A 15,859-nucleotide genomic window follows, 5' to 3' on the forward strand; every position below is an offset into this window, starting at 1 on the left:
TAATTACCAGGGATTTTTACATAAAGTTTCTGGCCAGGTTTATTAATAAGATTGGATGGTAGCTGCCGCAGATTTATAGTTCTTTATATGGTTTTGTTGTTATTATTTAGGCTTCTCGTGTTGGAGGGAAAAATATGCACTTATTAAGCTGCAAAATTTAGCTACCTGTGGCACAATCTTTTAGTAATAGTTATTAAAAGAAGCTTTGGCCTATTTGGTTTTCCTCTGATTATGTAAACTCCATATCCGTAAACTTGGCCTTATATGCATATAATTCCTCCTAGGGTTTTATCTGCTCCATGGTCTCCTTATCTCCAGCTCAATATCCTTCAGCTCTTTGTTTAAAGTTCCAGCCTTTCTGATGCCCTGGGCCCTTTTAGCCCCACTTGCAACAGTCACACTCTTCTGAATGCTAGTGGTGTTGCTTTCCTGCTTTGCAGCAACTCCATACTCCTTAGTGGGTCTTCTTAATTAAACTTCCCACATGGCTGTGGGAACATGGGAAACTAAGAATATGTCTAGGGCCATGTCAAAATTCAAAATGAAACATAAAAAAATCTATTTGCTCTTTTGAAAAACTGATTTCAATTCAGGATTTTGTTGGAGGAGAGCTAATAACTGATGCATTTTGTAAAACAACACATTTTCCCATGACAGAATACTTTTAAAGCAAAAATCTGCCCTTTTGACTCTACTGCACTTGGCCCGGGGCCATCACATGGTGCTCCTATAGAAGTACCTGGGGCCAATGCAGTTTTCAGTGAACATCAGAGCTGGCCTAAATGAGTATAATAATAGTATAATTGTAGTGATCTATGCAAAGGATTTATTAAAGTACCCCAATAGTTCATATTTATGTATAAATGATTGCAGAACCTATGACATATTAAACAACAGGTATGTAGCCAGTATGGTAATAATGGGAATGCATCTAATATTCAGCAAGTCTGTATTAGCCAAATGCTGGCTTCTGTACATAACCCTGTATAAATGTTATGGCTACACTGAAAGCAGCTTCTGCCAGTGCTTTGCTATTCCCAGCACTGCAGGTTGTGAGTGCATGTACTATTCTTTCAAGGCACAAAATCGTTTATGTTTTTAACCCCTTTTACTCTGCAATATCATGAACATATTTATTGCAAGTGATCAACTGATCCCCAATTATATTAGCATTTTGTTACTCCTTGATAACTGTCAACTCTTGCTGCTGTTATTGCATCACGCAACGTCTATGCTCCCAGGCTGCACACAAATACACGGCATAAAACTTTTTGTTGCAGGAAGTGATATGAACTGACACAGGGGGATGATAGAAGCTGTTAACTATAACCACTCACTGCTGGTATAAATGTAAAATGCTACATCATTCTTGGTGTCTCCTGAATTCCTTTTTTATCCCGTTAATACTTGGTATTTTAGGTACAGCACAAATGCCTTCTTTCTATTCATTTTGTATTCTCCATATTATGTTAATACCAGTACAAACTATACCAAATTTTCCATAAAAACAATGTTTTTTTAAAAGTACATATATGCATAAAGAAGTAAATTAAACAGCCTCTCTGATTACACAGTCTTACAGGCTTATTTTCCTATTACCTTTTGTGGCAAATATTTCTATTGCAATATGATGCATTTTATTCAGGGATGTCAAACTTATAGCTCTGTAGTTGTTCTTGATTTTGTGCCAATACCAGTGGAATGTCTAGCTAACGGGAGTTGGAGTGAATTTTGGATATTCCTGTTCTAAACAACCACCACAAAAGATATTAAATATTTTCTTTTATCCATGTTTTGTAATGAAATTGTTAATTGCAATGTTTCATTTGGCAGTGACAAAAAGCAGGACCATCTGTGATCTGACATTTGCGCAAACTAATGTAGGCTACAGATTGTTGGCTTTTCGCAACTCCATTATTAATATATCCCCTGGTGACAAAATTATTTGCTTTAAAATGTGACCATGCTTAATGTAACCATGCTTTGATGTAGAAGGCAAAGCTGCACAAATGGATCTCATAACATAACACTAGGAACAACAGTCTCTGTGATCAATTTCTGAGCAGAATCCACATGATATTTATCATAAAATTAAATAATCCAATAAATCTAATGATACTTTGGCTAGGTTATATGTCAACCTAACATAGATTAGAGTCAACATAGTCTTAATATCTACCTTTCTTTAGAGTAATTAAAAATAAACTAGGTATTACCAGAAAAGAAATACAAAGAAACATTCAGAAATGTCAGTTGTTTCCTGAATATACTTCATAATTGCAAGTGTATCTTGGGCTCCAAATCTGCTGTATCAGTAGAATACGTGATGGCTTGAAAAGGGGGCATCACAGATATTGACAAATGTGATTAATATAACTGATATTATCAGAAATGGCCCGTTTTGGACTATTTACTACTCAAGAAATCAATCAAAAATGAATCAAGCAAAAAAGTACAAAACGTTTCCATAACTCCAGAGTAGTGATGAGTGAATATATTCCATTTCGCTTCGCTGACAAATTTTGTGCAACTTTTTTGACGTAACTTTTTCCTCACTTGATGAATTTTGTTGTGGCAAATTTTTGAGGCAGTTTTGCGAAAAAATCTGCCAGTGGCAAAATGTGGAATTTCAGCAAAATTTCATTCATCACTACTATAGAGCAATTATTTCTTTTTCAATGGCAAAAGCCATTCAATGTCCACAATTTTTCCATATTTCTAAAAAGCCATAGAAATTGCATAAATCCAACTTTTCTATCCATCCATCCTTTCCTACTGTAAATGAACAGCCCATTAAAGGGACACAGAAGAATCATTATGACAGTGGAACATATTCTAAACTTGTCAACTTCAGCGCACTGTCTCCGTGCAGAAGGTCGTTTAAAACAACAGCTGATGATCTTAGTGAGAACTGTCATGCATGATAGCCAACATAACACGCATCATAAATTGCGGAAATTACAGTTTCTCTAATGATCAAACGTACAGTGTTACATACAGTATATATAATGACAATCTTAACCATAATGCATAAACATAATGCTTACTCCATTTGCTCATTCCACACAAACCTGTCATTTTTCTTGTAAAGCCTATTTGGTAGATGGTTTCTTTCCATTATTACACAGCAGGAAAGCCTTGGCGTAAAAGCAAATTACTGCACAATGTTCATATCTTTAACTTCAAAATATTACATTAAATAAATCAGGGCTGACCATCCCCTAGATTAAAAAAGGGCCCATGATTCCCTAAAATGATATGAAACAGCAGAACTTATCTAAAATAGATATAAATGTATTTTAATAGGTAATCCTATGTTCTATTGGTGGTTCTATTTTGCCACTTTGTCTTCCTTCCTTATAATCATCTGTTCTATACTGTATAACTCATATCTCAGTGGTACATAAACATGAGAATAAAACTGGTATACAAATTCCCAGACCAGCATGCAATTTCAGGATATCCTCATGGGCACTCAGGCGGATCAATACATAGATGAGCAATTGTGACAAACCCAGCTGTGTTTCTATGCATTCTAGGAACAGTAGTGTTTAAAGCCATTGATTTATAAGGGGGTAAATTTCAACTTAAGGACTAATATATTCAAATTCAGGCTTAAGTATCCTTAAGGATTTCCAGCAGTTCAAAATTTCTCACATTTAATAAACACTTTTCTTACAACCTGGAAAGTGGTTAACAAAAGGGCACATTTATCAAAGGACAAAGATGTGTCATCATTCATTAAAATGCCTTCTACTGCTTTGATCAGATAAACACCATTCTGTTCTATACGGGGGGGGGGGGGGGGGGGGCAGAGCTCTGGGGCAGCCCCAGAAACACTGTTAAAATTAATAGTTGGAAAGAGCTTGGTAAATTTAAAAGGATCTGTATTTTTGTACCCAGCAGTAGGCATCAATGTCGCTAGGTTAATAATACTGATCTTAGTATTGCTCATTGCTTTGAGGTAAGTAAAGACACTAGATCCTAGAGAATGTAAACCATGAAAAATAAATTACAGCCTTTGAGCTGGAAGAAAAACAGAAAAAACGTATTGCTATTTATGCAATACAGCGTGTTTATTACATTGATTAGTCAGTGTCTTTGTGTTGCCCACAGATGTCTGCACCATTAATGTCAGTGCTGCTATTTGTTTTCAAGTGTCAGGCTACTTTATCATCCATGATATGGATAGGATGTTATTTTTTGACCATCAGTTAGCTGACAAAGTGCTAAACAGCCAACAATAAATTGTCCTAGTGAAAATGCTGTCATGTACAATAATAACATAATTATGCTTGACAAAGTAAAAATAAATTAGATGATATAAAATTCCCATCATACTGCCCATATTTTAAATATGATTCATCTTCTTAGCACTGGTTGTAACAACAAACATGCATAGGTTCTGCTAAGACTAATGTAAATAAGAACTAGAAAGATCTGAACTCAACAAACAAATTCAAAAAGCAGTTAACAGGGCAACACCAAAGGCACAGTTTGATAGTTTTGCACAGGGAAATGTTCCAGTAACTGTGTGGCTTTTGTAGAATTTAAGAATGTGAAAATATATGTTTAGATACAGATAGTGTAGTTTCAGTTATCCCTTGCTTTGCTGCAGAGCAAATGAGAACCAATATGGCCAGGGTCACTGGGGCTTTGGACAAGATGTATAAAGGTTGAGTTAGAGAATATAATAGTAAAAATGGTTTATCTTCATACATCTTGAGTAATGAATGTACAGATGATAGAAATACTACACTTCTATTTTTGTACAATATGCAAACATGGATATGTATTAGTAAAAAGCTAAAAGAAATGTAAGGCTGTCTCCCATATTTTTGCATCACTAAATGGGGGGCTCATTAAACATTTTCTACTTGTCTAGTAACCCATAGCAAAAAACAGACAGAAAATTAGGTACGTATTTGTGACCAGGAGCAAGGACATATTTTAAATGTTATATGTTAGAAATAAATATCTGGTTATACAAATCTTGAAAGTTTTTAGAATTTTAGATATTTTTTCCATTTTGAATAAACTTGAAATTTTACTTAATTCAAATGCTTGGTTATTTATGATATGTATATGAAACATCTGATCAAATGAAACTGTGATAAAAACTCAAATGCATCGATTTTGTATTCTACTTATCATTTTCAATGGGTCTATGCTTGCCTAGGACTGCTCCCACTGACTTCGACATTAACTCGCAAGCTTTAAGATGCCGAAGTTTTACAATCAAGTTTTAAATATTGCTCCTAATAAATATTGAACATTCGAATTTAAATGTTTCTAAATTAGCCGTATGTGTTGTACACCCTAATGTGCGCATGTTGTATAGATGGAAGTAACTACAGTATACTTTAACAGCACAAGGCTCACCACAGCACAACATGCCATAGCATGCATTTAATGGAAAAAATGTGATCAGTTAAAACTCAGTGACATAGTGAGCCCTCTGAGTCAAATATATAGAGCGTTTGCTCCGTCGCTATAGAATCTTCTGAAACAAGGAGGACATTTTTGGAACATACTAAGGGGGTTATATAATAAAAGGCACTAAGTTCACCCAGAAGCACTAACCCATAACAACCAATCAGCAAGCAGAATTTACTGGTCACCTGTAGCAATTTTATTGGTTTCTATGGGTTACTGCTACTGAGCAAACTTAGTGCTTTTTTACATATGGGGTTAAAGAGTGGATCACTTATAATGTGTTAAATATTCTAACACCAGAGCAACCCTGGAAAGCTAAGGTTTCTGGGACTTTGAATTCATATTTTAATTACCTAATAAAATATATTGTTGCTGGAAAAGGAAGCTTGTAAGTGAAAATAAAAGATGGTTGTTATGTGCTATTTTTTATTGATTTCGTTTCATTACTGTCTTTTTCATGTTTATGCTTTTCTGTTTTTCTTTTGTGCTCCTTATCATTGATCGCGTTTCCCATTTCTTTCTTATTGACAAGCGCATCTGTCAGCATACTGAACATTATACAAACATCTGAAAGCCATAATGAAAAGCTTTTTCAACTTGTATACATTTCTCTGGAAATGATCTACATTACTGTTTATATTGTAGATTCCTGAATTGTAGCAATATGGTATCTTAGATAATCTCTATATTGTAATTGCACTATATGGAACAAAAATATGTATTAATTCACCTATACCCGTAGACCTATAGATCACCATCCCTTTACTTTATAAAAATATGTAATTTGAAAGAAATAGGGTTATTTTGCCATCATCCTGAAATTAAGCTAGCTGTATTAAACAACATCCATAAAAAACATAAAAAACATGTTTTATACTATAAAATCAAAGAAAGACAATTGCTTTTGCATTTAAAGTGTATTGTTATTTGAAGCAATTTCAAATTGATAGTGAACATTACTTTGTATTTAATATTAGTTAATATTCTAAACTACAGCAGTTGGGCAATTAAATGGTGTCAGAAGTCTGTAAGATTGTGCATTTATAAGGCTTAATTTTAGATTCTCCATACAAAAACATTTGAGTTATTTTTATGATGAACAAGTGGGTATATGAACTGTACCGCATCGTTTGGAGCACAAAGCTGGAATAAAGTCTCTTTCTGGCCATACACAGATTAAGACATTTATATAAGTATATGGTTATGTATGTATTTTGTATCCATACCATCCATCACTTTTAACTTATTCTGGTAAAATCAAAATCTTTGCATTTTTTTCTTTGCTTAGGAAAACTGGTTCTGTGGATGCACCTTCAGGATATTCAGCAAAGTGCAATTTGAAGGCAGAAGGAGGCACCACAGGATCTAAATAACCTGAACTTTTTTGCCTGTTCCTTTGACTCAAAGTCAGTTGGAAACCTGGCTCAGTCCTTGTTTACCTAGAGGGGCAGAGCATCAATTATTTGTTCTGGAAGGGTATCAGTTGGCTCTCTGGCACTGAATGGCATTTTACCAGAAGCTATATCAACAAGATAATAATCACCTACTTAAAAACTGCTAAATCCACGGTTATAGACAATTAAACTGCCTGGATTTTAGCAGGAGTTTTTGGAAATAAAGAACAATTTACCCAAGTCACCTGGTTATTAAATCATTCATTGCTGCGTCAGACTGCTGAACTGCAAGGTCATTTCTGGGTTTGCTAAAAAGAGTATTACTACATTAAAAATGACCAACTAAAAATAACAGAAAAGAAGCAAGACAATGCTAATAAACCTCAATAAACATTACCTATGCTACCCTATGTGATTAGTGTTTAATTACTTAAACCTAATTTTAATGAACTTTGGATTATTTGTTAATTACACAAAGTCTTAAAAATAACATTGCCATGCAATGAGTCATCACCAAAGATTTTGAAAGTTTCCTTTATTTAATTGATAATTTCATCTTAAGGTGTCCATATATTTGCATATATATTTTATAGAAACAACTGCGGGTTCTCTTCAACATCTCATCTGATGATGTACCATGAACTTGCCAACATCGCAAGATGGTCTTTCAAAAACCCAACCCAAATTGGCATACACTAGCAGGAGAAATCCTTGCAGAGAAGAATTACATCTTCAGTTTGTTGTTCTTGCAAAAAACACAGCATATGGTTCTATTCGATTAGGTTCTAGAGCTCTAAACTGCATTCTAAAACCAAATTTGTGTAACAATCCATTACACTGCCATATAGTCTGCTTTTAAAAGTTTTCAAACTGACACATACGTATGAATATACAAGCATTTTAAAAGGTACAGTGGAAGATGTTTACATTAGGAACCAGCATTAAATATTAACCATAATACTAAGCCTACACACACAAAAATAGAGCAAACTGACACTTTACAGGACACATCTGTCTACCAGTGCATCAGTGCTCTACACAATCTAGGTTATTGTTGTTAGTTATTGTTTTTTAATAGTGGCAGTCGATCACACAACAAACACACACAAAGAAAAATCAATAATGCAACTATGTTGTTCTCTATCTTGTTTTAAAAGTAAAAGTGGATAGAAAACAAACGTTAAGGCGCATTCAATTCTGCATTTATAAATTGTTGTGACTTTACTGTTCTTTTTCCAGATTATGACGTACAAAGAGAGGAAAATGCTATAAATCTTTAGAACAATTCTATAATATGTAGCTATTTAACAACATGCAGGTAGATAAATACTTTGTTGTGGGGATTTGTCGTGGGGAGAAGGAAAGGCTAAGTCACTTGGGGGTGCCAAGGGACTTTAATCGCTTACCGTTTACTCCGAGCTGGTCCTCCTGTTAGGAGAAAACCTCACCAGCCCGGGGTACCTGCAGCAAGTGTTTCCTCTTCCTTCTTTCTTCGGAATCGCTGGGCCGGCGCATGCGTAGTAGATGAAAAAGCCGACTTTTTTGTTTAAGTTCAGCTTTTCACTCTACTACACGCACAAGCGTGCAAAGGCGGAAGAAGGAACAGGAGACAGTCGCTGCAGCTACCCCGGGCTGGTGAGGTTTTCTCCTAACAGGGGCACCAGCCCGGGGTACAAGGTAAATGATTAAAGTCACTTGGGGGTGCCTGACATTTTGGCACCCCCAAGTGACTTAGCCTTTCCTTCTCCTTTAATACAATTAATAAATTGTGCAAAAACCCTCATTAATAAAGAACACAAATTAGTATTTTGCAACGCAATAACCTTTGCTAGTCAATTATTAACTTGCAATTATAATTACACATAGCACAAAGGTGCCATATTTTTGTCGTGCAAAAGGGTGTTTTTAGTAGGAAGTTTACACACACTAAGCACTGGTACAAACCATAAAACCTGTAATCTGTTTTCAACTGGTGGATCACAGCAAAACAAATTCTAATAAATATCTTCACAACAAAAATGACTTCAATTGCATGTTTTTACTTTATTACTTCAAAAATGTTGTTTTATAAATCCTGACAATTAGAATTCTTACCTGAAACCTATCTAACAAACACACAGAGTAAAATATTTGCAATTTGCCAAAAACACTACTTTTCCATTGGGGAATGTTAATGAGAGTGGAGATTACACATTCTAGAGAATATCCTTGTGAAGTTGTGCAGAAAGAAGTATGTCTACATCCAGTTTAGATTTTACATTCCTTTGCTACCTCCTCTACTAATTCAAGACTGGTTGTAAATATATGCATGGCTTATGCTTTTGCAAAACATAATCATGTACAACTAAAGCGCTGCTACAAATATACACCTCTTATACACATACAGTTAGTAGATAACACAACCCTAATTGGTTAAATGCAACATCATTTTTACCAGTATGGGTGAAATCCATATCCAGACATACAAAACCACTGGCCAGTCACAACCCAAAATTCTTGGAATCCAAAACATATTTGATTGTATACCCTACTATTCCAGTGACAGAATAAGCAGCCCTGCCATTACTACCATAATGCTGCCATAATACATCAAGACAGATATTATATCCTTAGGTATGCATGTTTGCAGGTATTGGTTCTAGCTATTAGTGATGAGCAAATTTTCCTGCGATAAAATTCTGTGTTCAGAAGATCACTTTTGGTTTTGGAAAAATTTTGCTGCAAAATGTTTAGTCATCAAAAAAGTGTCATTAAAAGGGCTCATTGACTGAAATGCATTTTGACAAAAACACAGCAAAAAATGTCCATTGATTTCAATGCGTTTTGCAATTTTTTGTTGTTTCACAGTTTTTTTCTGTGGCTTTGTGAATTTTTAGTAAAGCAAAATGGGCAAATTCACTGATCACTACTAGCTATCCTTTAACCTGATAGGTTATTGTCTGTGGCCGTTCTACCCACTTAATAGAAATACATCTTATGGGGTTTTAGTTTTTTCTTAAGGAAAACTACAAAATCTGAACTTGAAAACTTAGTATTGTTTTAAAAATAATGATAAAAAAATACATATTAATGCTGTTTTAAACATATCATCATTGGATGGATGAACTTCTTTTTTTATTTTTTTTTTTCAAGTTAAATTAACTATCATGATATAGGATAGTTGCAAATGGGACCATCTGGTCACATCAGATTGTATGTAGGGAATTAATCCGAGGAATGGAATGTGAGCATGGACCGAATAGAAACAATCTATGATGACAAATATATACAACAGTTTTCCTAAACCTTCAGGGGGCACATATATATTTATTTTGTGACTATATATTTGCATACAACAGAATTCCAATGAAAGCAAAGTATTTAAACCATTTAAATCATTAAGTGATATGGTGAATAATAACCCTATAAATACTATATGTAAACCTGCAAACAAATATATAGTATATAGAATATAATTATATACAACACTATCATAGAAAGAAAGAAATACTATTTTTTCTATTTCACATTTATTTCTATTTAACAATGATGTGTGATATTTTCAACAGAATTTCAATTTACTAGGCTCTTGATACACTCATGAATTTACTGTAAGCAGTTGAATGATATATCTAGGACTAGGTGAATCCTTCAAGGCTTGTTGATTGTATAAAACTTATGGGAACAAATTGTAGAGGGATCATTCTAACTTACACTCTTCTTCAGGTTGCTTCTTCAAAGGAGCAAGCATCTCCTGTACTCCTGCATTTCCCTGGTATGGTGCAGAGTCTTTACACATTCTTAGGTTCTCCATTCTAAAAGAAATGCACAATCATTGAGATGAATGTACCAAAAAAGTAGACTGCACTATAAAAAGTTTGTTTTTGTTTGTCCAAATATCTAAAAACACAAACCCTAGGGAGTAAGATTCAAATTTGGAATTGGAAAGAGCGGACAAATTTGGAACTGGAAAGAGCGGACAGTTCACACACACAAACATAAAATCTAAACAGCAGAAATGGACCTTTCCAGTCTTCAGCAAAATCGGGCAGAGTAAAAAAATTCCAAACCACTTGATTCTGCATTTGCGTCAATTATTGGTATCATAAATGATAATTATTCGACAGATTTGTAATTGAACCATCTGCAGGAGACAACAAAAGAAGTTAACCAGAAACTTTGGCATCACCCAAAAGATAACCAGTGGGTGCCCAGAATGACAGCTCCCTGTAAGCAACAGGGAAAAAAACAATGAAGCTTGAAATAAAAGTCTATAAAGAAATACTTGCATAGCAATTTTTTACATTTTCCATGAAATGCAGAAAGGTAAGCCTACTATAATCGGTATAAGCAACCCATTAAAAGAGGAGGAAAGGTAAAAACTAAGTAAGCGTTATCAGAAAGGTCTATGTAAATTTAGCCATAAGCACTTAAAGAAAAGCTGCACTGAGTCCTCTATCAAAAGAAACACAGGATTGTGTGTCTCCTTTTTTGTAAACATGTTCTTAAGGTACCTGACTTCCTCTCTCAGAAAAATCCTTCATTCCAGGGTCCAGAGTCTGCTCAGTTCTCTCCTCATCCCCTTCCCGTAACAATTCCTAAAACTCACTCCCCCCACCCTTAGGAATATATAATCTGAGCTACAATGGCTAGAGCTGCAAGCAGGAAGCTATGAAGACCAAGCTAAAATGGCAGCTGCAAACAAACATAAAAAAGCTTCTAGGGCTCTTTACTCAGTTATGATAAAGCTTTCTGCAGAATAGATATATTGTTCTAGGTGGCACTAATGCGGCAAATCTATTGGCAGTAAAATGCCAAAATGACTTTCCTTCTTTAAGCTAAATTTGATATTGCTGACATAATTTCTCAATATATGTAAACTGTTCAAACACTGTATCTATTTATAAAGCCTATAGTGTAATATCTTTTATATTATTATATTAGTTCACTGCTTACTGCTTATACATATAAAGAAGAGACCTGAATAATATATATTTATATATAAAAATATATAGTCACACATGCATGTATATTTACTGTATATACACACATACATATCTATACGCTAAAACAAAGCATTTGTTCCAAAATTAGCCTTTACTCTGAAATTACATTCCAGAAGGTTCTGTACGTTCTTAAAATACATAAATGTTTATATACTAAAATACAGTTTTTTTCTGCTTTCATTACAACCAGTCTAATGACAAAATCTAAAATTCACATTTTAAACCAACGGGGGCATTCATTAGGATTCTGGGCATTCATTTTAAAGCAAATTTAGTACATCCAGTTTACACATAGCATTAGATGTCTACTTGGCTTTATTGCTATGTATCTTATAAATTATTTATATTTAATAACTGAATGTTCTCACTTGGTGACTAGATACTTAAAGGAAAAAATCTGTTTGATGCTCCAAAGAAAGAAAGAGGAGACTGTTCTATCTGTTACCCTTTTTTCCGTAATCATCAGAACGAAAAGTTTATATTTCAAAAACCTACTTTTTTGTTTTCCAGTATGTTAAGTGCAATAAGGCGTCTTCACACTGATACATTACATGATATGTCCTAAATAATATGCTGCATTGTATTGCTGCAATGTCTTACTGTAATGGCTTTGCCCTAGTTTTCATTTTAGTCACATGATAAATCCTTTAGAAGAGTGGCAAATCCCAATCCCAATATTACAGGATTGCAGAAAATGTTTCAGATATGTCGGCTGGGCACATAACATATTTAATTGTTAGTTCACAATTTAGTATTCACTGAGCTCTTATACAAAGAAAAAAGACAAAAAAGTGTTGTGAAATAAACAAACAGGGACTGAGCTCATAACTTTGACTGTTGGAGGAAATACAATCCTATTGGGTTTATTTAATGTTTAAATGATTTTTAGTAGATTAATGTACTATATTAATGTACAATATGTATACCAAGTACACACAGTACAATATTATATTTAGAAGAATGTGGGTTTTCTGTTTAGGCCTGGAACATGTAATGCATTATATCAACACATTTATTATATAACAACACAAGGTGAAACACTAGCTATATTGTTACTTTATATTTGTTGTTTTTTATTTATAAGTAGAGTGCTAAATCTTACAGGAAAAAAGCCATTTTAATATAAATGTTCAATATTTATTTATATATATATATATATATATATATATTGCACCAACAGAATAGAATAAATAGTACGTGTAAATTGAAAATGTGATATATATACGACAGCATATTATTTTTACAATATTTATTTATACACTTTATAGAACCACGTCTTTTTGAGGACCAAAGGCAACCCATCCTCTCCCTCAACTGGGAAGGAAAAATAACAATATACTGAAAAGTAATAGATTCTCTCTGCCAATTTTATTTACAACAATGCGTTATATATTAATATTGGCTGGTCAGCCAACTCAAAAGTTAACAAGTGTCTACTGCTGTAGAAAGTGATCACCATAAATTAATACAAAATAAATTAATTGATATAATAAATAAACTTAAAAAATCAATAATTCAATAGTGTAGGGTGAGAGGAAAACAAAGTAATAACATTTTCTTTTGAAGCAGGAACGATAAAGCCTGATTAGTTGTAAAGTATACATTAGTTTGATATGTCAAGCAAAGCAAACTGCTCTAAAAATCTTAAAGAATTTTCCCCTTGCTGAGAATCAGCCCCTTGTGGCATAGAAAAAGCAAGGAAAATAAATAAAATAGTATCTCTGCACACACTCACCCCTTCTAATATGCCTCCACAGTGTACAGGGAAAAATCTGAAAATGGGTGCACGTTTATGTACTGTGCGTATTTTTTGCGACTTTCTGGTTAGTTTGTGCAACGTTTTCGTACTTTGCGTCAAAAAGCGTGTAAAAAAGCGCAACAATTTGTGCGACAAAATTGTATTTGTTGCGCCGAGTATGAAAGTTTCGGATTCATTCAAGCTTCGTCATTGTGACTTTCCTTGGGCCAGGTTGGAGCTGCAGAGTGCCATTGAGTCCTATGGGAGACTTTCCTTGGGCCAGGTTGGAGCTGCAGAGTGCCATTGAGCCCTATGGGAGGCTTTCCTTGGGCCAGGTTGGAGCTGCAGAGTGCCATTGAGTCCTATGGGAGACTTTCCTTGGGCCGGGTTGGAGCTGCAGAGTGCCATTGAGTCCTATGGGAGGCTTTCCTTGGGCCAGGTTGGAGCTGCAGAGTGCCATTGAGTCCTATGGGAGACTTTCCTTGGGCCAGGTTGGAGCTGCAGAGTGCCATTGAGCCCTATGGGAGACTTTCCTTGGGCCAGGTTGGAGCTGCAGAGTGCCATTGAGCCCTATGGGAGACTTTCCTTGGGCCAGGTTGGAGCTGCAGAGTGCCATTGAGTCCTATGGGAGGCTTCCAAAATCCTGCACAGAAGGATCAAAGTCAGAAAGGTTTTCCCGCCGTTTCCGATCATTCGGATATGAAAATTTTGCGACTTTCAGATCGCCAATACGATATTATTGTCACTAATACGATTTATTCATAAGCATTTTTGTGATATTTGCGATCATCAGAAATTATCGCATCTAATCCGAATTTTACCCATTTCAGGATTGGAACTCGTACTTTGATGAATCAGCCCCTATATATTGTGACATGCTGACTGTAATTTTGGGGGAATTAGCTATGGTAGGCAGGAACGCAGAGCATCAGGGGCATAAGAGACAGGGACACCACATTTTCCTCAAAAACATATGTTTATTTGGGGTAAACTCCTCCCAACATAAACATTCAGTTCATAAACAGTTCATCAAACATGGTTATGATTTGTCCCTGCTTCAGGGCTCTCACCTTCCAGGGAAACTTTCATGCTGGAACCTTTTTCCCGGGGCTTCTCACCATCCCCAATGACTTTCACACATCCACGGTGACTCTCACACTCGTGAACACTCTGGGCTACTTACTCAGCTGTCTCTCCCCTCCTGGGACACCAACTCACCAGCTTCTGGCACACCAGCTTCTGGCACACTTAGACTTAGACCTCTGCTCCTTGCAGTGGCAGGCAGCACCCCAGCTCCTCTGGGAGTTCCTCACACAGTCAGGCAACCTTCCTGCCCTGTGCCCTGCTCTGAGAGACCTTTCTCTGTGACTCCTGGCACTTCTCTGGGTGAATCCATACTTGGTTACTGCTCTCTCTGCTCCTTGCAGAGGCAGGTGGCACCCCCAGCCCCTCTGGGAGTTCCTCACACAGGCAGGCAACCTTCCTGCCCTGTGCCCGCTCTGAGAGTGAACCCCTCTGAGTCCCCAACCTTAATCACCAATCACCTATCACCCCCCACTGTGTACTCTCACAGCCCTTTTATTTGCTGCTCACCTGCAGCCTACTCAGGGAGCTACTTACAGCTGGACAAATCAAAATGCTAAACTGGAGTACGGAATGGAGGACCTAATCTACTCACCCTCTATTTACTCCAGGACTAACCTATCCGGCTTTTCTTAATCTGCTTGCATGAATACAGCATCATGTTCTGCTAAACCAGGCATTTTCCCTGGTGCTAACTGTATCCTACCTTTAACAATGGTGGAAAATATACCAAACAGTGTTCCTACTGCTTGTATCTCTCACAATATATATATTTATATATATATATGCACCAATTAAAGAATCTCTAATCCACAAGGCCCTGTCTGCGTGTCTCACCAAATGTCAGTGCACTATAAAAAAATTGTCAAAAGCTTGGCCACTATACAACACTTTTACTTCTCACCATTCCCTTTAGCTGCTTTTGCATTCGCTGTGCTAACATTTCTCCATGTCACTGTATGGCTTGCGAAAGATTACTGTCCCCTATAATCTTCTTTACAATTAATTTCAGACACATCACAGTGTCATGTTTTATTTGTGTTTTATTCCCAGTTCCCTAAGCCCTTCCGCTAATCAGTTTCTTTGCATATTCACCAATCATATTGGACATTAAAACACAAATTCCTACTGAGTACTGGAAAGATTCTATATACTGTCCCACGGTGGATGAAATTAGTCTCCTACTATACCAAGTCTCCTCACTAATTTGTGTTAGTTTAAAC

The 15,859-nt window shown here is 35.7% G+C and overlaps 1 protein-coding gene across 11 annotated transcripts in view; it reads right to left on the reverse strand.

Moving 5' to 3' along the window:
- lrrc7 (leucine rich repeat containing 7) overlaps positions 1 to 15,859 on the reverse strand; it is a 216,830-nt gene that overhangs the window by 160,685 nt on the left and 40,286 nt on the right. For 9 of the 11 annotated variants that reach the window (XM_031900220.1, XM_031900221.1, XM_031900212.1 and 6 more), the window contains exon 2: positions 10,524 to 10,624. The exons of the other annotated variants lie outside the window; for them this stretch is intronic. In XM_031900220.1, the coding sequence (XP_031756080.1) occupies positions 10,524 to 10,623 (100 nt within the window). In that variant the 5' untranslated portion in view covers position 10,624. The remainder of the gene's footprint in view (positions 1 to 10,523; positions 10,625 to 15,859) is intronic. 11 annotated transcript variants of the gene reach the window in all.

Source organism: Xenopus tropicalis, chromosome 4 (genome assembly GCF_000004195.4).
Source record: "Xenopus tropicalis strain Nigerian chromosome 4, UCB_Xtro_10.0, whole genome shotgun sequence".
Taxonomy (NCBI): domain Eukaryota; kingdom Metazoa; phylum Chordata; class Amphibia; order Anura; family Pipidae; genus Xenopus; species Xenopus tropicalis.